This window comes from Bos indicus, chromosome 12 (genome assembly GCF_029378745.1).
Source record: "Bos indicus isolate NIAB-ARS_2022 breed Sahiwal x Tharparkar chromosome 12, NIAB-ARS_B.indTharparkar_mat_pri_1.0, whole genome shotgun sequence".
NCBI lineage: Eukaryota > Metazoa > Chordata > Mammalia > Artiodactyla > Bovidae > Bos > Bos indicus.
In genome coordinates this window covers 18,652,881-18,675,491 of record NC_091771.1, presented here as the reverse complement: position 1 = coordinate 18,675,491, position 22,611 = coordinate 18,652,881, and the positions used below count along the sequence as shown (strand labels likewise).

At 38.0% G+C, this 22,611-nt stretch overlaps 1 protein-coding gene and 1 non-coding gene across 8 annotated transcripts in view; both read right to left on the bottom strand.

The window, feature by feature from the left end:
- The window catches only part of FNDC3A (fibronectin type III domain containing 3A), a 112,906-nt gene that overhangs the window by 79,053 nt on the left and 11,242 nt on the right, over nucleotides 1-22,611 (bottom strand). For 4 of the 7 annotated variants that reach the window (XM_019971291.2, XM_070800096.1, XM_019971290.2 and 1 more), the window contains exon 2: nucleotides 12,493-12,630. In XM_019971291.2, coding sequence (XP_019826850.2) covers nucleotides 12,493-12,591 — 99 coding nt within the window. In that variant the 5' untranslated portion in view covers nucleotides 12,592-12,630. Of the gene's footprint in view, nucleotides 1-12,492; nucleotides 12,631-19,478; nucleotides 19,640-22,611 lie in introns of all 7 variants that reach the window. The other 3 variants (XM_070800093.1, XM_070800094.1, XM_070800095.1) reach the window with 2 other exon arrangements.
- Nucleotides 16,584-16,655, bottom strand: TRNAW-CCA (transfer RNA tryptophan (anticodon CCA)). The gene has a single exon. It is a non-coding gene; the product is annotated as a tRNA-Trp (tRNA).

Below are 22,611 nucleotides of genomic sequence, written 5' to 3'. Positions count from 1 at the left end.
CTACAATTAGGAAAAACTGAAGCAGTAATAAAAGCTTGGTGTTTGAGGGAATATGAGAGGAGTTCAATTGTATTTGAGGTATTGGGGATATATAAGTAGAAACAAACAAACAAAAAAAATAGCAGTTACTACTTGAACATGTATTAATATATTCCCTATGACCCATGCACTCCATTGCATACTCATGTGCAGAAGTTGTGTACAGGAATGTTCTTGAAGAATCACTTGTGGTAAGCAAAAACTGGAAACAACCCAATTTTCCATCAACAATAAATTGAAGCAACTAAGGCATATTTATAGGATGGAATATTATACAGCAAATACTATATATAGCTATGAATGGTAACAGGAATGAATGTCATATGTTGACCAAAATAATGCATACTGTATAATTCTACTTATGTAAAATTCAAAGACAGGGAAAACTAATCTTTGGTTTGGGGAAGTAAAAAGGGATAGATATTCTTTGGGAGAGAGGGAATACTTCTAGGAAGGATTAAAAGCATAATCCTTCCCAAGAGACTTCTTGGGATTACCTTTCAAATCCTTCCCAAGAAGCCTCTTGGGGGTGCTGGTAAAGTTCTATTGCTTGACCTGAGGATGGTTACAGGGGTTATGCTCCTTTCAGTTTTTTTAATTGGCCTGTACAGAAATGATTTGTGCACTTCTCTGACTTATGTTGGTTTTAAATAAAGACATTCTTAAAATCTTAAACAGTTCAGATAAAGCAAAATTTTAACCTCTTGCCAACAAGCTCCTCTTTCCTAAGAAGAACTACTGTTAATAAATGGATATATATGTGTACAGAGCTTTTCTTCCTGTGATATATGTGTATGTATACTTGGAACTGCATGGCTTTTTTCCTTTTTTAAATTGTTAGAACTTTTTTTTTAAGTTTAAAAAGTAATAAATCCACAAGATTAAAAAAATACTCAAACAGTACAAAATGTTGTATAAAATGTAAACTCTTTTTCTGGGGTCAGTCCCTGCTTATAATTTCTTGTATAATTTTCTGTCATGTGTTTATATATGTGTGCATATTTGTCTGATTTTCAAAATGTTCTTTTTTGAAATATCACATAAATGCATTTCAGGAATTTGACTCCTGGGCATTTTATCTGGCGGTTAAGTAGATATACAACAGTACTTGAATATAAAACAACCATAAGTATATTATTGAAAGGGAAACATTATGAGAACTGAAAAAGCAGAATTCAACTTCTAGTTCTACAAACATCTGTATAGTTTTTGACAAAAAAAATCTTGCTTTGTATTAAGCTAACGTAAGAACATACAAAAGATCATGGGAAAAATCATCTTTGTAAAAAGTCTTTTCGTTTAGTGTCTCTTATTACAGAAGTTTATAATCAGATTCACTTTAAAGAATTTTCAGTATCCCATGGATAAATTTCAGTTGAATGCATTTCCTTATTTATTTAGTGCTGCTTACCAGTTACTCTTTATTTCTTCCTCACTTCAGTCCAACTTACATTTCTTAAAAGTCAACAATTCTTACATGATTCTGGGGCACAGGAGCTGACTAAGTACAGAATTCCTTAACTAGAGAATTAGGAATTATTCTAACTGTATACTATCCAGGAGTTAATTTAATAGAATATCTATTGTTTTTAGATCAGAGTCCATCAAAATTCCATGACCATTATGCTTTATTTCACTAAGATGCTGTTCCCTTTAGATTTGATGATTCTGTCTTCCACAACAGGTTTAAGTGTGTGTATATACTCATAAATATTTCACTAAAATAATGTAAAAATTTTAATGTTTTAAGTTATAGAAACAGCTAAGTGTCAATACATTGCAGGGCTGCGGCAAGGTTTCCTAGGAGGTGGCATATGCTCTAAATTGGTGTCCAATATATGTTGCTGTTTCTCTCATAGCCAGTCCAAGTCCAAGAATCAAGGGATAAAAACGAGAGGGATACCACTCTCTTGCAATAAAAATATAATAAGAGATTATTATCCTGCAAGGTTGCTAGATATTAAAGCAATATACAAAAATAAGCTGTGTTTCTATTTACCAACAACAGAACATGAAATTTTATACACATGGATACAATTTATAACAGCTTAGATATACCAACTTGAACTTTAAGGACTGAAAAATTCAATACTGTAAAGATGTCAATTCTCTCCTAAGTTGATCTACAGATGCAAAGTAATCCAAATCCGAATCTCAGAAGGTTGTATCTGTGTATACTGAGAGGCTATTTCTAAAATTTGTATGTAACGCGAAGGCCAAGCATGTCAAAACACTCTCAAAGAACAACAAAGTGAGACAGTTTGCCCTACCAGATTTCAAGACGTTATTTAAAGTATCGGTGTGTTCTTGGCATAGGGATAATCAAAACAGATCAACAGAATAGAATTAATAAATCAGAAAAGATTCCACAGATTTATGGTAACTTAATTTATGGCATAAATATCACTGTGAAGCAACAGGAAAATGACAGTTGTTTCAATAAATGGTATGAGATAATTTGATATACCTATGGAAAAATAATCAGATTAACACAATTCACAGAAGAAAACTCCAGTGGATTTTTGAATAAAATGTTCAAAGTGAAACCATACTTTTTAGAAGATAATGTAGAAAAACATTTTTATTACCTCAGTGTAGGGAAGAATTTTTTAAACAAACAAAAAATACAAACTCTAGATAAAAGAACTGATAAATGTGACTACATTAAAATTAAGAATTGTTCATCAAGATACTGAAAAGTATGGTTATAAGGATAAGAGAAAATATTCACTACACTGCTGCTGCTAAGTCGCTTCAGTCATGTCTGACTCTGTGCGACCCCATAGACGGCAGCCCACCAGGCTCCCCCGTTCCTGGGATTCTCCAGGCAAGAACACTGGAGTGGGTTACCATTTCCTTCTCCAATGCATGAAAGTGAAAAGTGAAAGTGAAGTTGCTCAGTTGTGTCCAACTCTTAGTGACCCCATGGACTGCAGCCCACCAGGCTCCTCCATCCATGGGATTTTCCAGGCAAGAGTACTGGAGTTGGGTGCCATTGCCTTCTCCAATTCATTACACTGGTGCCTGATAAAAGGTTTATATCCAGAATATATACAAAGGGTTTTGACAAATCGAAAGAAAAAAACAGCAACAAACTAGGAACTGCCTAGATGTCCATTAAGAATAGAAGAGATAAATCAATATACTGTTGTAAATTCATACATGGAATCCTGTACAGCAAGGAAAAGAACACATTTCAGCAACATACAACAAAAAATGAATCACAATGTTGGATAAAACCAGGAAGACACAAAAGATCAGTTATAGTAAAGATTACTTTAAAGATCAAGAATAGGCAAATCTAAACCGTTATTGCTTAGTGATAGATATATACATAAAACTATAAAGAACAGTCTGGCAGTAATTCCCATAAAAGTAAAGGTAATGGTAACCTCCAAAAATGGGTATTGTGATGTAGAAGGAATACACAGGGGATTTCTAGGATGTTGGCAGTTAGTCTGGCTGGCAGTTATAAGAATTTATGTTTTATAGTCATGTGCTATATCTTTGTTTTATGTACTTTTCTATATATATAGGTTGTAACTTACAATTTAAACAGGTTTTGAAAAAAGTAAGCTGAGGGTATGTTCCCTGTTTTCTTAGATTCTCTTTCTGGCATCTGTTCATCACAGGACCAATTACTTTAACCATATTTTCTTATTTTCTGTGTTCTTGATGCTTTGGCATTTATGGTTGAGCTGGCTAGGGAAGAGACTGCCCATCCCAGGGCTAACCAATTCTTAGAAGAGGCAAAGGGCTCAGTCAGAAGCACACCCCTCACATGCAAACCAACCAATTACAAGTCTACAGATTCAACTAACCCCCTTACTGAACTCTTACAAGCCAGTATTTCTGCTGCTCTAAGTCACCCCAGGGCCAAGTAACAGGCAACTAAAGACCACCTGTATAGCCCCAAATCTGCCAGAATCATTTTTTTATTTTCTTGAGATTTAATTGACAAAACATTGTATTGGTAGTTTTAAGTGTACAGCATGATTTGATATGAATATATTACAAGATAATTACCACAGTAAGTTTAGTTAACATCTACCACCACACAGTTACAAGTTTTTTCTTGTGATGAGAACTTTTAAGATCTACTCCCTTAGCAACTTTAAAATATGGTGCTGCTAACTACAGTCATTCTGCTGTACATTACATTCCTAGGATTTATTTATCTTATAACTGGAAGTTTGTACATTTTGGCCATCTTTACCCTGTTTGCCCAGCACCCTAATTTCCCACTCTGCAATAACCAATCTGTTCTCTGTATCTACGAGCTCATTTAAAAATATATTCTATATAAATATTACTCAACTATTAGAAAGAATGCATTTACATCAGTTCTAATGAGGTGGATGAAACTGGAGCCTATTATACAGTGAAGTAAGTCAGAAAGAAAAACACCAACACAGTATATTAACGCATATATATGGAATGTAGAAAGATGGTAATGACAACCCTCCCAGTCCATCCTAAAGGAAATCAGTCCTGAATATTCATTTGAAGAACTGATGCTGAGGCTGAAACTCCAATACTTTGGCCACCTGATGTGAAGAACTGACTCATTTGAAAAGACTCTGATGCTGGGAAAGATTGAAAGCAGGAGGAGAAGGGGAAGACAGAGGATGAGATGGTTGCATGGCATCACCAACTTGACAGACATAAGTTTGGGTAAACTCTGGGAGTTGGTGATGGACAGGGAGGCCTGGTGCGCTGCAGTCCATGGGGTTTCAAAGAGTCAGACACAACTGAGCAACTGAACTGAACTGAATGACCCTACACATGAGACAGCAAAAGAGACACAGATATAAATAACAGACTTTTGGGCTCAGTGGGAGAAGGTGAGGGTGGGATGATTTGAGAGAACAGCACTGAAACACGTATATTACCATATGTGAAATAGATGGCCAGTCCAAGTTCAATGTGTGAAACAGGGCACTCAAAGCCGGTGCACTGGGACCACCCAGAGGGATGGGATGGGGAGGGGAGTTCAGGATGGGGAACACATGTACACCCGAGGCTGATTCATGTCAATGTATGGCAAAAACAACCACAATACTGTAAAGTAATTACCCTCCAATTAAAATAAATTAATAAAAAAATGTATATTCCATATATAAGTGAGACCATACCATGTCTTTGCTATTGCAAACAATGCTGTAACAAACACAACACAAGGGTACATATATCTTCTTTGAGACATGATTTCACCTACTTCAGATAAATACCAGAAGTAAAATTGCAGGATCATGTGGTAGTTCTATTTTTAATTTTTTGAGGAATCTCCATATTGTTTTCCACAATGTCTGCAACAATTTACATTCCCATCAACAGTGAACAAGGGTGCCCTGTTCTCCACATCCTTGTCAATACTGATTTCTTCCCTGCCACAATTAATGAACAGCCAATCCAAAGCTGTTTACCCTGTTGTGTCTTTCCTGAGAAAACACTAATTAATGGCTTTGGTCTAGGCTTTCTGCCTGTTTCTGCTTCCGCTTCCAGACCAAAATCTGGTATTTTCCCTGTGGTCCAGAGTGGCATGGCATGCTCTCTTCTTTCAGGAAATGTAAGTAACACAAATTTAGTCTATGTCATTACTCAAGTCACCTCCATGAATTAAAATCCTGCAGGGACAAGTGAGATAAAATAGTAATGGAGATTTGTAAAATAACAATTAAAAAATTAATGAAATGGAGAAGATTCTGATAAAAACACTAGACAGGCACTGAGTTTTGAAAGACCTTAACCAAAAGTGTCAGTTTAGTTCAGTCATTCAGTCGCGTCCAACTCTTTGCGACCCCATGAACTGCAGCACGCCAGGCCTCCCAGGCCACCAACTCCCGGAGTCACCCAAACCCATGTCCATCGAGTTGGTGATGCCATCCAACCATCTCATCCTCTGTTGTCCCCCCTTCTCCTCCTGCCCTCAATCTTTCCCAGCATCAGGGTCTTTTCAAATGAGTCAGCTCTTTGCATCAGGTGGCGAAAGTATTGGAGTTTCAGCTTCAACATCAGTCCTTCCAATGAACATCCAGGACTGATCTCCTTTAGGATGGACTGCTTGGATCTCCTTGCAGTCCAAGGGACTCTCAAGAGTCTTCTCCAACACCACAGTTCAAAAGCATCAATTCTTCGGCCCTCAACTTTCTTTATAGTCCAACGCTTGTATCCATACATGACTAATGGAAAAACCATAGCCTTGACTAGACGGACCTTTGTTGACAAAGAAATGTCTCTGCTTTTTAATATGCTGTCTAGGTTGGTCATAAATTTCCTTCGAAGGAGTAAGCATGTTTTAATTTCATGGCTGCAATCACCATCTGCAGTGATTTTGGAGCCCCAAAAAATAAAGTCAGCCACTGTTTCCATTGTTTCCCCATCTATTTGCCATGAGGTGATGGGACCAGATGCCATGATCTTAGTTTTCTGAATGTTGAGCCTTAAGCCAACTTTTTCTCTCCTCTTTCACTTTCATCAAGAGGCTCTTTAGTTCTTCTTCACTTTCTGCCCTAAGGGTGGTGTCATCTGCATATCTAAGGTTATTGATATTTCTTCCGGCAATCTTGATTCCAGCTTGTGCTTCTTCCACTCCAGCGTTTCTCATGATGACTCTGCATATAAGTTAAATAAGCAGGGTGACAATATACAGCCTTGACGTACTCCTTTTCTTATTTGGAACCAGTCTGTTTTTCCATGTCCAGTTCTAACTGTTGCTTCCTGACCTGCATACAGGTTTCTCAAGAGGCAGGTCAGGTGGTCTGGTATTCCCATCTCTTTCAGAATTTTCCACAATGTATTGTGATCCACACAGTCAAAGGCTTTGGCATAGTCAATAAAGCAGAAATAGATGTTTTTCTGGAACTCTCTTGCTTTTTCGATGATCCAGTGGATGCTGGCAATTTGATCTCTGGTTCCTCTGCCTTTTCTAAATCCAGCTTGAACATGTGGAAGTTCACGGTTCACGTATTGCTGAAGCCTGGCTTTGAGAATTTTGAGCAGTACTTTACTAGCGTGTGAGATGAGTGCAATTGTGCGGTAGTTTGAGCATTCTTTGGCATTGCCTTTCTTTGGGATTGGAATGAAAACTGACCTTTTCCAGTCCTGTGGCCACTGCTGAGTTCTCCAAATTTGCTGCCATATTGAGTGCAGCACTTTCATAGCATCATCTTTCAGGATTTGAAATAGCTCAATGGAATTCCATCACCTCCCCTAGCTTTGTTCGTAGTGATGCTTTCTAAGGCCCACTTGACTTCACATTCCAGGATGTCTGGCTCTAGGTCAGTGATCACACCATCATGATTATCTGGGTCATGAAGATCTTTTTTGTACAGTTCTTCTGTGTATTCTTGCCACCTCTTCTTAATATCTTCTGTTTCTGTTAGGTCCATACCATTTCTGTCCTTTATTGAGCCCATCTTTGCATGAAATGTTCCCTTGGTATCTCTAATTTTCTTGAAGAGATCTCTAGTCTTTCCCATTCTATTGTTTTCCTCTATTTTATTGCATTGATCGCTGAGGAAGGCTTTCTTATCTCTCCTTGCTATGCTTTGGAACTCTGCATTCATATCTTTCCTTTCTCCTTTGCTTTTTGCTTCTCTTCTTTTCACAGCTATTTGTAAGGCCTCCTCAGACAGCCATTTTGCTTTTTTGCATTTCTTTTTCTTGGGGATGGTCTTGATTCCTGTCTCCTGTACAATGACATAAACCTCCGTCCATAGTTCATAAGGCACTCTGTCTATCAGATCTAGTCCCTTAAATCTATTTCTCACTTCCACTGTATAGTCATAAGGGATTTGATTTAGGTCATACCTGCATGGTCTAGGGAAATTTCTTCAATTTAAGTCTGAATTTGGCATAAGGAGCTCATGATCTGAGCCACAGTCAGCTCCTAGTCTTGTTTTTGCCATTGACATTCACTCTTACCATCTCCTGTTTGACCACTTCCAATTTGCCTTGATTCATGGACCTAACATTCCATGTTCCTATGCAATATTGCTCTTCACAGCATCAGACCTTGCTTCTATCACCAGTCCCATCTACAACTGGGTGTTGTTTTTGCTTTAACTCCATCCCTCATTCTTTCTGGAGTTATTTCTCCACTGATCTCCAGCAGCATATTGGGCAGCTGCCGACCTGGGGAGTTCCTCTTTCAGTGTCCTATCATTTCGCCTTTTCATACTGTTCATGGGGTTCTCAAGGCAAGAATACTGAAGTGGTTTGCCATTCCCTTCTCCAGTGGACCACATTCTGTCAGATCTCTCCACCATGACTCGTCCGTCTTAGGTGGCCCCACACGGCATGGCTTAGTTTCATGGAGTTAGACAAGGCTGTGGTCCGTGTGATCAGATTACCAAAAGTTTACATGCATTCAATATTTTTGGAAGGTAAATGAACAGAAATTAGAGAAGGTAAAGTTAAAATAGGAAAGTGCTGAACCACACAAGAAACCAAAATATCTGAACTTTCCTTTTGTTGGTACCAATAGTGACTAGAACTAAGAGCATTTCATGTACTTTAAAGCTCAAATTCCCTAAAGCACACGTGGGGGTTCTAACAGGGTAGGAGGAACACTCATAAGGGCTTTACCAAGAAAAGATACAATCTCAGATCAAGCACGTGCCTGAAGATGTGAAATGACACGGCCACTCTGGAAAACAGCTTGTCAGTTTCTTATAAAGCTAAACACAGATCGAGCAATGATGTTCCTAGATATTTATCCAACTAGTTGAAAACTTATGTCTAACCAAAAACCTACATACAAATGTTTAAAGCACTTTTACTTATAATTGCCAGAAACTATTAACAACCAAGCTGTCCTTTAATAGGTAAATGAATAAAGCAGTACATTCATACAATGAAGTATCATTCATATAATGTATTATTCATACAATACAATCATATAATGAATGATACAACAGCATCATTCATACAATAAAGAGAAATGAGCTACTGAAACAGCCACAAAAAGAAATTTTCTAGATCATATTGCTAAGCGAAAGAAGTTGGTCTGAAAGGCTACATACTGCATGATTCAAACTATAAGATATTCCGGAAAAAGATAAAAACTATAGCGACAGTAAAAATACAGCTATTTGCCAAAGTTCCAAGGGGTGGGGAGTGAGGGAGGAATAATGGAGCGTTGGGGAGTTTTAAGGAAGTTAAACTGTTCTTTATAATACTATAATAATGATACATAGTATTACACATTTCTCAAAACCCACAGAATTGTACAATGCCAAAAATGGCACCCCACTCCAGTACTCCTGCCTGGAAAATCCCATGGATGGAGGAGCCTGGTAGGCTGCAGTCCATGGGGTCGGGAAGAGTCGGACACGACTGAGCAACTTCACTTTCACTTTTCCCTTTCATGCATTGGAGAAGGAAATGGCAACCCACTCCAGTGTTCTTGCCTGGAGAATCCCAGGGACGGGGGAGCCTGGTGGGCTGCCGTCTATGGGGTTGCACAGAGTCGGACACAACTGAAGCGACTTAGCAGCAAGAATGAACCCTAATGTAAACTGTGGAACTTAATAATGTATCAACATTGGTTTATTGATACAATAATGTATCAATATTGGTTTTTATTGGTTTATTTATTGGGCTTCCCCGGTGGCTCAGATGGAAAAGAATCTGCCTGCAATGTGGGAGACCTGGGTTTGACACCTGGATTGGGAAGATACTCTGGAGAAGGGAAAGGCTAACCACTCCAGTATTCTGGCCTGGAGAATCCCTGTGGACAGAGGAGCCTGGCAAGCTACAGTCCATGGGGTCACAAAGAGTCAGACACAACTGAGCAATTAAGCACATTGGTTTATTAATTGCAACAACTGTACCTATAAGATGTTAATAACAGGGGAAACTGTGGGTAAGATGTAAATGAGAAAACCTCTCAGCTCAATTTTTCTGTAAACCTAAAACACTCCAAGAATACAAAAAAGATGAATAAAATTTTTCAAACACAAAAAACAGTAAAGGTGCTGCCAGTCAAAATTAAAGATAAATGTCTATCACAGCTTCCCTAAAAGCAACACTAGCAGTAATGATGTCAGGAGTGATTCCTTCCAGTTTAATTCATAAGCCAAAAGACCCACTATGTATGTGACATTGTATAAAATGCATTTGCTATAAAAAAGTGAGAAAATATTGATGAGTATTTTAGATAATCTGGATGGTCAACCATAAGAAAATTAATTTGATCTCAAGAGGTAGAACAGAAATCATCTCATATTCCCAAGAGGAAACAGAATGATATTCCCAAGACAGTAAAGACAAAGCACAACCTATCTGTTATCCTAAACTGTTAACATCATGCATGTACACGAGACTTCCTTCTGTCAGGAACTGTCTTCAGCTTGCCTCTTTACTCTGGGCACCAACCCAGTGGTGTCATATCACCAGAGGCAAGCTCTTAATTTGGCCATGCTTGGCACAGCAGTAAGTTCCTGAGTTAAGACAGAGGGGTGTGTTGTCAACTGTTACCTACTTATTGCTAGCTTCAGCTCCTTACAGTCTACCATAGCTATGGGCCTATTTTGTTACACCTATACTCAGCATCAGTTGTAATTATTTCTCAGCTTACTATATCTGTTGACTTAAGTCCTGACTGACATACCTATAGAGTTTCTTCAGTCTTTTAAGCATTCATCGAGTGCTTCAATTCAAATTCAGCAAATATTTACTGAAGCTCATTTCACCCTCAAAGGTACACCTACTGTAAGCAGTTATTATTACCTCTCTCTCAGAGAGAAGTGAAGTAATTTGTCTTAAGTCACCCAAATCAAATTTATCGACCAATCCTATGCTCGTTCCATTCACTGATATCTCTCCCCTAACTAGCAAAGAGTGCTAGTTAGAATTTAAGGCTTTATTCCACCTCTTGACACCTGACTTTTCAAAGCCTACATAAAAACCTGTCTTCTAGAACTACTGACTCCACCCGATCCTTCAAATCTTGCTCTAGTAAGCTCTTCTATTCCCAGCTCCTTTCTCTGTATCCGTCTACACAATCACTACTATATGCTAGCCATGGTGCTCGTAAGATCTCAAGAAAAATTCTGCCAAAAGAATCTCCTTTTGAAAGAAAAGAAAGAAATAAATCTTAAGAGGGCATTCTGGTCTTGATTCAGCCTTTTGTCTTCCCTTTAACAGACTATACACTATAGGAGCTACATCAGTGTACTGTAATTAACTGCTTCAGAGATTCTTTCTTGTATTACACTATAAACAACTTGAAGCCAGTGATTTGCCTAAGGCAACAATGATAAAAGGCACTCCCAGAGCCTTAAAGTAAACGAATATCTGCCACATCTATTATTTTTAAGGGAGAAAAAAACCTGTTTAACAGACTTGAATTTTATCATAAAAAGCAACTTTAGTGACATGAAGTTGCTGCTAAAAGCTATCAGAGCACATGTGAAAATAAAAACCAGTGTATACTTTTCATACCACGTTTATTCAAAACAGAAAAGCTCATCACTCAATTTTTCAATAGCAAAGTGAACAGAGTAGTTCGTTATCTGGTAAGCAAATAATTGCCCACTGTAGATACTAAGTTTATAAAGTAACAAAATACAATTATATTTCTCTTAGTTTCCCAAGGAAGCAATATGAATAATGGAGCAAAAAAGCTTTGTGTGATCTTGGGCCTTTCTGAAACTCATTTCGTTTCATCTGCAATAGGGACAGGATTGCTGAAAAAATTAAATAAGATCATAAAGTTCTTAGCACATGTTTTTTCCCATAGTGAGAACTCAAATTGTTCCTTCTCTTCTCTCATTATTATTTATTATGTCCTTAATCTTTGTTTCCTTACTCACAACATTAAAATCCAGACCATACAAGGTAGCCGTGAGAATTAAGTACATCGCTTGGCACATCACAGGTACTTATGAAAGCCCATCATTCTCATCCCTTTAGGACTGCTGAGGGAATGAGGCATCAACGAAATAACAGAACTTTATTTATAAAGCCCTGGGAGAAAAACACACCAGGAATTGTGTGTTTGCTTTTAGAGGGGAGGGGGATTCTGGTGAGAAGAAAAGATTTTAATATAATGCAGGCAGTCATTTAATCATATAATTAAATCATGATTTCATAGTGATTTGAAGTAATGATCTATAATAACCATTGAGGCACAAGGTTAAACTTAGTTAAAAAACGTTCAGGGACTAGTACACTGTTTGCCTAAAGTAAAATGTTAAAAACAAGTTCAGTGGCAACTAAATAGAAACACAAGAAATTGAACGATTAATTAGTGAGACATTTTAGAAGCAGCTTCAAAAACAGTCTCATTTCATTTTCCTATGAAACCAGAACAACAGTGTGAACTGGATTTTAAAACATTAACAGGAACCCATTGTTGTGATGCCTCATTCCGTTCTAAATTTTGCATTCTTCTGAAAGAAATACATGTGTACTAGACATCAGAAATAAACATTTCAGTTTCCTTACCTGTTGTGTTCCATCTGCACTTACAATAGGGGCAGACAGAAGAGAAATATCACTACTTAAAATCTGAGTTGTATCCAGTAGTGGTGGATGTTCTGCCATTATCAGTAAGACATTAATATACCGGATAACTCTCCAACTCTGAAAAACAAAAATATATAGCCATTTGTATGTACATCCTTAAAAATACACTAAAATACAACGCATTCAAGATAAAGAGATATTCTGACTCTTTTTTCTGTCAACAGATCATTTAAGGAAACACATTTCTTGTTTACCAAACATCTGTCAATGTAGACAGCAAATCAAGATACGTTATCAGGAGCTTCTATTTAAATGCCATGTCTGTCTTGTCTGTCTCTCTATTCCTTCCATCTCTACATACCATTTATTTAATTTAACTGCCACTACTTTAGCTAAACCCTGGAATAAGAATTAAAATGCATGACTGAGTGAGGCAACTCTATCACTGATTCTTTTTAATTTGAGCCGAGAAGGTGTTTATGAAGAAACAATTAACTCTCATCACCCTATCAGTCTCTAGGAACTACACAAGAACTACAATCTTTTATTGATTCCTCAGAGCACAACGGTAGAAAAATTTCTTCAGGATTAGAAAAAGAAACTTCAAGTGTTAAGTTCTGGCTTTGGTCTTCTGTCATTCTGGTTTTATTGTTTCTTCCTAAGAACCTTATAATAAGCCAAATCATTTCAGTGATGAAAGCTCATACATTTAGAACACTTTAACTGTGTACACAGAATCACCTGTTATATATTTTAATAAAAAGTAAAAGATTTGAGGTAGTATCAATCTACCATGTATAACATCAACCAATGTCAGCAAATTACATGTCAAAATGAGCACAACTGAGGTCAATCATAAATTTTATCAAATCTATACTGAAAGGTAAAATAAACATTGTTGGATGCTTGTAGTAGTCTACAATTCAGTAGGGTCAAAATGTTTAGCTTTCTTAAATGGAATTTTGTTTTTACTTATCCATCACGGCTGTGCTGCACGTCATGTGGAATCTCAGTTCCATGACCGGTATCAAACCCTCGCCCCCCGCCCCCTGCAGTTTTCTTGGATTGCTTTCTTGTATGGCCATATTCACACTACATGCAAAGCAGTTGGTTTTATTTCAGCTTGCAAACTGGAAACTTCAGTAATGCAACTAAAATGTTGCATTTGGAAACCTAAAAGTTCCTTTCATTCCTGCCCTGTCAGCTTCTTTCAATCAATTTCTTTTAATTTTGCTACTACTCAGTTCCTATGTTCTCATTTTGTGACCACAAATACCCATTTGTTTTAAATTATGCATCTATTTTCACTTGTTTTTTTTTTTAAATAAATTTGATATGTGAAAAAAAAGAGAAGTGATTTGTCACACTTGCTAATTTCTATGGAATGAATACACATTCCCCCACGGTCCATTCCAAGCCACCATGGTTTAAAAACTGACCTGAAAATGCCTGAATTTTTAATAATCACTTTTGTACATAAGTACAAGATGGCTCCAACATATCACTCTCTTTATCTATATGTCAATATTTGACCGTCTATGTGATAGTAATTTAATGTCTAGCAGTACTACTGCAAATTTTTTTTTCTAACTACTGTCAAATTAAACAATGTTTAAAAAATTGATGCCAGATACATTGCATATCTGAATGCAAAAGGTAAGACAAAAAGCTCCTAAAGGTAACACAAAAGAAAATCTCATAACTGTGAGACAGAGAAAGGTTTTTTAAACAGGGTATAAATTATGTTTCTTAAATCATAAAGTAAAAGAATGACATACTGAACTTCATTAAGTACTATGATTCATTAAAAAAAATCTTTAAGAGAATGAGAAAGCAAGCCACAGAATGAAAGATATTTACAACATATATAACTGTAAAAGAGCACATATTTAGCAAATTCAGGCCTCCTAACAAATTGAGTTTTTTAAAAAAAAAGAAAAATGAAATGAGACCTGAATACACTCTTCATAAAAATGGAAATTCAAGATACCAATAAACATATGAGAAGATTCTCAAGTTCATTATTGAGAAAAAGTTAATTAAAATCACAATGAAATGCCTACCACATACTAGGATGATAAAAATGGAAAAGACTGATGATATCAAGTATTAGTGAAGCTACAGAGCAACTGACACAATCATAAGGAATGTGAATGAAAACTCATAAAAATCACTCTGGAAACCAGTTTGATATTATCTACCAAAATTGAACATGAATATGAATATTCTATAACCTGGCTATGATTCAGCTATTAGACTCCTGCTGCTAAGTCACTTCAGTCGTGTCCGACTCTGTGCAACCCCATAGACGGCAGCCCACCAGGCTCCCCCGTCCCTAGGATTCTCCAGGCAAGAACACTGGAGTGGGTTGCCATTTCCTTCTCCAGTGCATGAAAGGGAAAAGTGAAAGTGAAGTCGCTCAGTCGTGTCCGACTCTTAGCGACCTCATGGACTGCAGCCTACCAGGCTCCTCCGTCCATGGGATTTTCCAGGCAAGAGTACTGGAGTGGGGTGCCATTGCCTTTTCCAATTAGACTCCTAGTATACACCAAAAAGAAATGCATGAGCATGTGTATCAAAAGATAAGTACATGAAGGTATATACAGCAGCATTCATCTTTAATAGCCCCAAACTGTAAATAATCTAAATGTCCCTCAACAGTAAATGGAACACTGTATCTGATTCATCCAACTCACTACTATACAGCAATAAAAATTTAATGGACTAGTGATACAGAGAACAACAAAAATGAATTTTACAAATACAATGTGAATGAAAAATAGACACAGAAGAGTACATACTGAACAATTTATAGAAAGTTTAAAAACCAATTAAATTTGTCTGGTATTAAAAATCAGGTAGTGATTGCCTTTGGAAAGGAAGAAAGGATGGGGACCGGGAGGGGCAGGAAGGCAGTTTTGGGGGTGCTGCTACTGTTCTACATCTTGACCTGGGAGGCTGTTACATGGTAATTACTAGTGTGTTATAAGCTTCCCTGGTGGCTCAGAGGTTAAAGAATCTGCCTGCAATGTGGGAGACCTGGGTTCAATCTCTGGGTGGAGAACATATTCTTACCTGGAGAATACTCATGAACAGAGGAGCCTGGCGGGTTACAGTCGATGGGGTCACAAAGAGTAGGACGTGACTGAGCGACTTCACGTTCAGTGTATTATAAATTTAGCTGTATGCTATGTATGTACTTCTCTGCATATACTTCAATACAATTATTTTTTAAAGTTAAAATGAACACATGATCACCTCCATTGACGCAGAAAAAAAACACTTGATAAGATTCAACACACTTTCATGATAAAAATACTCAACAAACTAGGAACAGAAAGAAACTACTTCAACGTATTAAAGGCCATGTGTGAAAACCTCAGAGCTAACATTACACTCTGTGGTGAAAGGCTGAAAGCTTTCTTCTAGTCAGGAAAAAGGTTAGAATGCCCACTCTCACCACACCTATTCATAGTATTGGACACAGTACTAGAAGTCATAGGCAAAGCAACTGGGCATGAAAAAGAAATAAGAGACATACAAATTGGGGATAAATAAGTAAAACTATCTTTGTTCACAGATGACAGGATCTTACATGTAGAAAACCCTAAAGATTTTTTTTAAAAACTTAGAACAAATAAATTTGGTAAAAATACACAATGCAAAAATTAATGCACAAAGATCAGCTGCATTTCTATACACTAACTGAAACAATCTGATATGTTTCAGGTACTTTTAAAAAGACTAATTAGGAATAAATCTAACCAAGGAGAACAAAGATTTGTATTCTGAAACCATGAAATACTGCTAAAAGAAATTAAAGAAGACACAAATAAATGGAAAGATACCCTGTGTTCAGAGTTAGAAGGCTTAATATTGTTAAGATGTCCGTAATACCCAAAGCAATCTACAGACCAAATGTGAAAGTGAAAAGTGAAAGTGAAAGTGAAGTGGCTCAGTCGTGTCTGACTCTTTGCGACCCGTGGACTGTAGCCTACCAGGCTACTCCATCCATGGGATTCTCCAGCAAGAATACTGGAATGGGTTACCATTTCCTTCTTCAGGGGATCTTCCCCACCCAGGAATTGAACCTCGGTCTCCTGCATTGGAGGCAGACGCTTTAACCTCTGAGCCACCAGGGAAGATCACAGAGCAAATGTAATCTCTATCAAAATCTCAATGGCTTTTTTTTTTCCCAGAAAAATTCATTCTAAAATTCCTATGGAATCTCAAGGAATCCAAAACAGAAAAATAATTTCGAAAAGTACAAAGTTGGACGACTCAAACTTTCTGATTTCAAAAAACATACTACAAAGCCATAGTAATCAAACAGTGTGATAATGGCATAAAGACAAATACACCAATGGAATAAAACAGAGAGCCCAGGAACAAACTGTCACATATATGGTCAAATGATCTTTGACAACGATGCCAAGACCAGTCAACAAGGAAGGGCGGTCTCTTCAACAGTGATGGGAAAACTGCATATTCACATGCCAAAAAAAAAAAAAAAAAAGTTAAACCCTTGTCTTGTACACCACATTCAAAAATTAACTCAAAATGAATTAAAGACCCAAATGTGAAACCCATAACTCTCCAAGAAGATAACAGGGGGAAAGCTTCAAGACACTGGACTTGGCAATTGTTTCTTAGATATAACACCAAGAGTAAAGGCTACAAAAACAAAAATAGACAAATAGGACATCAACCTCAAATACTTTTTGTGCATCAGAGGACACACTGAATAGAGAGAAAAGGCAACCTATGGAAATGGAAAAAAACACTTGCAAACTTAGCTCCAGTTGCTACAAAATACCACAGATTGGGAGGCTTGAACAACAGACATTTATTTCTCATAGTTCTAGAGGGTAGGAAGTCTAAGATCTGGATGCCAGCATGGTCAGGTTTTTGGTGAGGGCCCTTCCCCCAGCCTGCAAAAGGACTATCTTCTTTCTGTACCCTCACATGGCCGAGAGAGAGAAAGCTCTGGTCTCTCTTCCTCTTCCTGGATTTAAAGGGCACTAATCCCATCATAGGGGCTCCACCCTCATGAATCACCTACCTCACAAAGGCCCTACTCCTTAATATCAACACATAATGGTACAGGGTTATGACATATGAATTTTGGAAGGACACAAACATTTAGTCCATACTAAATTCTGCCCCTGGGCCCCCCATCCCCCCGGCTCTTTTCATGTAAATTTAAACACACACACACACACACACACAAACAACACATTCATTCCATCCCAATAGCCACAAAAGGCTTAACTCATTTCAACACAGAGTCTAAAATTGCACCTAAATCAGATTTGGGTGAGACCTGAGGTACAATTCATCCTGAGACAAAATTCCTCTCCCACTGTGAACCTGTGAAACCTGTTAAGTTTCATGCTTCCAAACTCCAACAGTAAAATAGGCCTAACATAGACAGTCTCATTACAAAAGGAAGAAATCAGAAGGAAAGGGTGACAGGTCCCGAGGAAGTTCAAAATCTAGCAAGGCAAATACCATTAGATTTTTCAGACCAGAGAATAAGAATATCTTTGGTTTCAGGCTCTGCCCTCTGGACCCTAAGGGGTGTGCTATCACTTCCAAAGACATTCCTTTCGCTTGGCAGAGTCTTGCCCATGTGGCTCTGCAAGGCAGAAGTTCCATTCTGTGAAATCAAAGTGGAGGTACCCTGCCCTTCAGGCCTGTGCACTCTGCCCTGATGACCCTGATCCTTTGGGATACTTCTCTATTCTTGAAGAGTAACACATGTTTAAAGCCTTCCTTCATTGCATTCTCCTTGCTTCCTTGAGTCTCACACCTGGCCCATTAGCCCCACCTGGCAGTGTTTTTAATGGTATAATTCCATCTCTTCCTAGCTTCTGTTGAGATGCTGATTAAGTCCTTGGCTCAGGTCCACACTAATATCCTTATTAAATGGTTGGTGAGCCACACTCTTGGTGTTTTCTTCTGAAGGTGCTTTCTCATTTTTGCAACCTGGATAGGCTGAGAATGTTCCAAATACTTTTTAACTTCTGGTTCTTTTCTGCTTCACAAACCCTTCTTCAATTCATTTCTCTCTTTTCACATTTTGCTATACAGTCTGAAGGAATCAAGCCACTCCTTCAACACTTTGGTTAGAAACCTCCTCAGTTAAATATCTAGTTTTATCACTCACAAGTTTCACTTTCCACAAAATGTTAGAACATGAACACAACACCGCCTAGTTCTCCACTCCTTTATAACAGGGATCACCATTTCTCCATTGTCCAATAACAAGTTCCTCATTCTCATCTGAGACCTCATGAGAATGGCCATTACAGTCTATATTTCTACCAACATTCTGTTCATGATCATTTATGAATTCTCTAAAATAATGGAGCTTTTCTCCTCCAGCTCTCCTCTCTTCTTTCTAAGCTTTCACTATTTGCCTTTAGCAGTCCCTTAATGACAATTCTGGGCTTCCCTGGTGGCTCAATCGGTAAAGAATTTGCCTGCAAAACTTAGGCAACGCTCCACGAACCTGGGAGTAACTAGTTAGTGCAGTAGCTCTCGGGGTGCTCAGACTCAGAGGCTACCTTCATATAATCACATGTTTTGAGATATCCCTTTCCTATTCTGAAATGAAATTCACAGGTAATGCAATCTAACTATACAGATAAAAAATAAATGTGAAATACCACCTGTCACATGAAAGAGAAATCTAAAGAATATAACCTGATATGTATGTCAACACGTACATGGTTAAACCGGCAGATAAATTCTACAGATTTCCAAAACACTTCATGGGGAGAACTAAGCTGGGTGAGACCACTTAGTGCTCTATTCTCGCCGGTGCTGGATGGTGCAACAAGTGATTGACAAGTAAGTTCTTTGTGACTTAGAGCAGGTTACTTTTTTCTCTGAGCTGGAGTGTCCTCATATTGAAATGAGAACACTGCTTATTTCACAGGAATGCTGCCTGTATCACTTACCATCACATACGAAGCACTTAGGACCACATCTAGCCCATAGTAGGATCTCAGTGAATGTTGATTCTCATCATTTCTTTCTTGGAGGGGTCAAAGTTACTGTGGGTCCATGGGTTATTTGTCCTCTTTGCAAGGTATACCTGATTGGGCTTAGTGTTCTCCTACTGGGGGAAATGAGAAGTGGGAGTAATTCAAAGACCAAAATGTTAAAGAAACAGTGACTTTTACTGCTCTCCACTGCTCCCGCCCCTTCTCCAAGTAGGTGAAATTAACATGGGTCAAATTGCCCTTCCTTCTCCCCAGCTCAGTCTTTTCATGTTAGGGACCTTAGTTCCATTCAGTTGCGTCCAACTTTTTGCAACCCCATGGACTGCAGCACAACTTTTTCTGGCACATACGTCAAAAGTTTGTCCAGCCTCTACCCATTCAGTTCAGTTGTTCAGTCGTGTCCGACTCTTTGCGACCCCATGAATTGTAGCACACCAGGCCTCCTTGTCCATCACCAACTCCTGGAGTTCACTCAAATTCACATCCATTGAGTCGGTGATGCCATCCAGCCATCTCATCCTCTGTTCTCCCCTTCTCCACCTGCCCCCAATCCCTCCCAGCATCAGTCTTTTCCAATGAGTCAACTCTTCGTATGAGGTGGCCAAACTCTACCCATTACCCAGTTCCAAAGCCACTTGTACATTTTTAGATAAATATGTTACCATTGCACTCTACTTATCATACCAATTACTGTCTTAGCTTGTGCTACTGGAACAAAATACCATAGACTGGGTGGCTTAAACACCACACATTTATTTCTCACAGTTCTTGGAGGCTGAGAGTCCAAGATTAGGTGCCAGCACAGATTCTTGGTGAGGGCCCTCTTCCTGGCCTGCGAATGGCTACTCTCTTGCTGTATCTTCACATGGCCGAGAGAGAGAAAGCTCTGCCCTCTTCTGTGTCTTATAAGAATTAGTGAATCCATCATGAGAGCTCCAGCTTCACGACCCCATCTAAGCTTAATAATCTCCCAAAGACTCCACCTCCAAAAACAATCACACTGAGGTTTAGGGCTTCGAGATATGAGTTTGTGTGGGTGGGTGGGGGGAGGAGACATTCAGTGACAACACTACTAGGTTTAGAAACAGTACTGTTTTCTCACTCAGCCCCTGTCATAATTCTGAAGCTGTACTAGTTTCCTTGTGCATACACTTTATTTCCTAACCTTATTAACAGCCATCCATTCGACATGAATTTGTTCTATTTTAATGATGCTGCTGTCATAATGGTAACAGTCGAGACCTAGAAGCCAAGGTAGATAACTCATGGAAATAAGCTTGGCTGGGGGTTTGAAACTTCAGCTCTACTTGTTCAAAAAGTATGTGGGAAAATACAAAGAAAGATCCTACTTGGATTACAGCCAGAGTGTAACTGACAGACACATAGGAAAATTATGTACATTTATTAATATATTGAGAAATCCAATATGTTTTTTTGGTCTTTTGCCTTGTCTAAATCAATGAAACTAAAAATTATAGGATTCCAAGGCTACACATGAAATCACAAGACTTTTATACACTCCAAGGTAGATTTAGTACATTTAAATCTACATTTTAGGATTACTTGAAAATATACATATGAAAAAACATTAGGTAAAAGTATTAAAATTACAGTAGCAACTATATTAAGATAGTGGAATTACAGTATAACTGTTTTGTAATGTGGCTATGGTTATATCACTTTTATCAAAATTCTGATTTAAAAATGAACAGTCTCAAGAAGCCACAACTTCTCAAGGCAACTACAGAGTCACATCCAGCTGTAATAAACTATCTAAATACCCTTTCAGGGAAATTTCAAGAAATTCTGCTTGAACTTGGACTTTTATCCAAATTACTAATTCATCTGAACTGATATCCTAAAATGTTACTTTTCCAATTTAGATCCTATTTTTTTTCCAATGTCTGGACTTTTTACTTTCTAAACTTGACTGCTGCTGCTGCTGCTGCTGCTGCTAAGTTGCTTCAGTTGTGTCCGACTCTGTGCTACCTCATAGTACATTAGATTAAAAAAGAGGAGGGGGAGCATTTTAAAATTCCCCTGCAGTGAAACTTACCAAGATGAAAGTCACAGAAATCACTATGCAAAATCTTATTATTTCTTATCAGAACCCCAAAACAAACATTTCACAGATCTAACAATAAGTACATGATGTTAGATTATATTTTTCCTAAGACTAATTAACTAAATTACCCTGTTTGATGTTAATGGTACTCCAGAAAAATGACTCTAAAAAATATATGTAATTTGGGACTTCCCTGGTGGTCCAGTGGTTGAGAATCCACCTTGCAACACAGAGGATGCAGATTCAATCCCTGGTCAGGGAACTAAGATCCCACATATCGCAGGGCAACTGAGCCTACACATGGCAACTAGAGAGTCTGTGCACCACAAGTAAAGATCCTGCAAGATGCAACTAAGACCTGACACAGCCAGGGCTTCCCTGGTGCTCAGTGAATGCAGGAGACACAAGTTCGATCCCTGGTCTGGAAAGATACCACATGCCACGGAGCAGCTAAGCTCATGTTTCATAACTATCAGGGCTGTGGTTTAGAGCCTGGGAACGCAACCACTGAAGCCTGTGCACCAGTGTCTCCTGCTTGGCAAGCAGATTCTTTACTGCTGAACCACCTGGGAAGCCTGGATGAGGTTTAGGGGAGTGGTTTAAATATAACTGTACAGACTGGTAAGTGTCTTGCTTTTTCACGTAAAATGTCTTAAGAGTTTTCTAAAGAAGTGTATCTGTATCTACTCCATCCTTTTTCATGACTATCTAATATTCTACCAGGGGGTACGCTGTAATTTATTCCAGTGATGAGCACGACATGCTTTCATCTTTCTTCATGTATTTCCCTTTCTTCAAGGAAAAATCATGTAATAGTCTCTATGAACCTATGATATTATTTCTGTATTATAGATACACAGAAATGAAACTTTTGGTTTAGAAGTATACACTTTCAAAATTGATAGATACAACTAAACTTCTACCCTAAAAAGATAAAACTGTTCATACTCTGTTCAACAGTTTGAGTGGCTACTTTCCAATTTGATACTTAGCTAAGGTTTTCCAATTTTTGCCAATTAACAA